The following is a 1,015-nucleotide window of genomic DNA, read 5'->3' as shown; positions in this document are numbered from 1 at the left end:
TTTCCCATATATACAGTATATATATATATATATATATATATATATTTTTTTTTTACCAGTTTTTATTAATTTTTATTTTAGTTATTATAGTACAAGTTAAACTAAAGGAAAATGAAATGTTGCCTTGGCAACTAGCTGAAACATATATTTTTCATTTAATTTAAGTTAACTTTTATGTCAAGCAGGAAAAGTTGTTTTTGTTTTGTTTTTTTTGTTTTGTTTTAATGATTTTAGTTAACTATAAAACAGTCCTGCTATGGACTCATTTTAATCTTATTGGAATCCATATTAATGCATGGACACTCCTAATTCTGTAAATTAAAAAAAAGTTTTTGAGTATAAAAGTGTGAATGTTTTTGTGGATAATGTGAGACGTTGGAGTCATAAATGTTGAGAAGCGCTGTCTAATAATTCACATTCATGATGTTTTGGTGGAGCGCTGGTTTTGTGAGAATCTGTAGCTGATCCTCCTGCGTGACGATGAATAACCTGGACTAATGTTATTTCATCCGCTGCAGTTCTGCTGGAATCAGCGTCTGTGACTGGAGAGTGTGAGGATGTTGTTGATGTTCCTGCTGTAACGCATGGATTTACAGCCGCCGCAGGCGTTAACGCAATATTGAATTTACAGTCCGCCCCAGATACAGTGCCGTTGTTTTATGATTTCTGGATTTATTGGAGCTGAGGATTCTCACCCCTGACCCTTCATGAAGCGCTGATTGATTTCTCCACAGCGTTCCCATCGGGTTACAGGTTTGGGTTGGTGAGGTCAGACTGAGAACATGCTGTAATTTACACTGATTTGACTTTTATTCAACCGCATTCATGAGCGCTGACGCTCAACCAGTCCTGCATCAAACCAGGCTTTATGATGAAAAAATAAGAAATGAAGAAACAAAACTATGAAGAGAAAATAAGACATGTTTGTGTGTTTGATGTTGTTTTGTATAAAGTCAACATTAGGTCAGAATGACCCTTTTTATTTAATTTGTTTTCCTTATTAGCCGAATTTGAG

General features: G+C 34.8%; 1 protein-coding gene across 1 annotated transcript in view; it reads left to right on the top strand.

Moving 5' to 3' along the window:
• The window catches only part of LOC107704582 (F-box/LRR-repeat protein 17-like), a 105,680-nt gene extending 104,821 nt beyond the window's left edge, over positions 1 to 859 (top strand). The window contains exon 8 of the mRNA XM_016507541.1: positions 519 to 859. Coding sequence (XP_016363027.1) covers positions 519 to 555 — 37 coding nt within the window. The 3' untranslated portion in view covers positions 556 to 859. The remainder of the gene's footprint in view (positions 1 to 518) is intronic.
• Positions 860 to 1,015: the final 156 nt, after the last annotated feature.

This window comes from Sinocyclocheilus anshuiensis, unplaced genomic scaffold (assembly GCF_001515605.1).
Source record: "Sinocyclocheilus anshuiensis isolate Anshui unplaced genomic scaffold, SAMN03320099.WGS_v1.1 scaffold1614, whole genome shotgun sequence".
Classification (NCBI taxonomy): domain Eukaryota; kingdom Metazoa; phylum Chordata; class Actinopteri; order Cypriniformes; family Cyprinidae; genus Sinocyclocheilus; species Sinocyclocheilus anshuiensis.
This window is presented reverse-complemented; position numbering and strand designations above follow the sequence as displayed.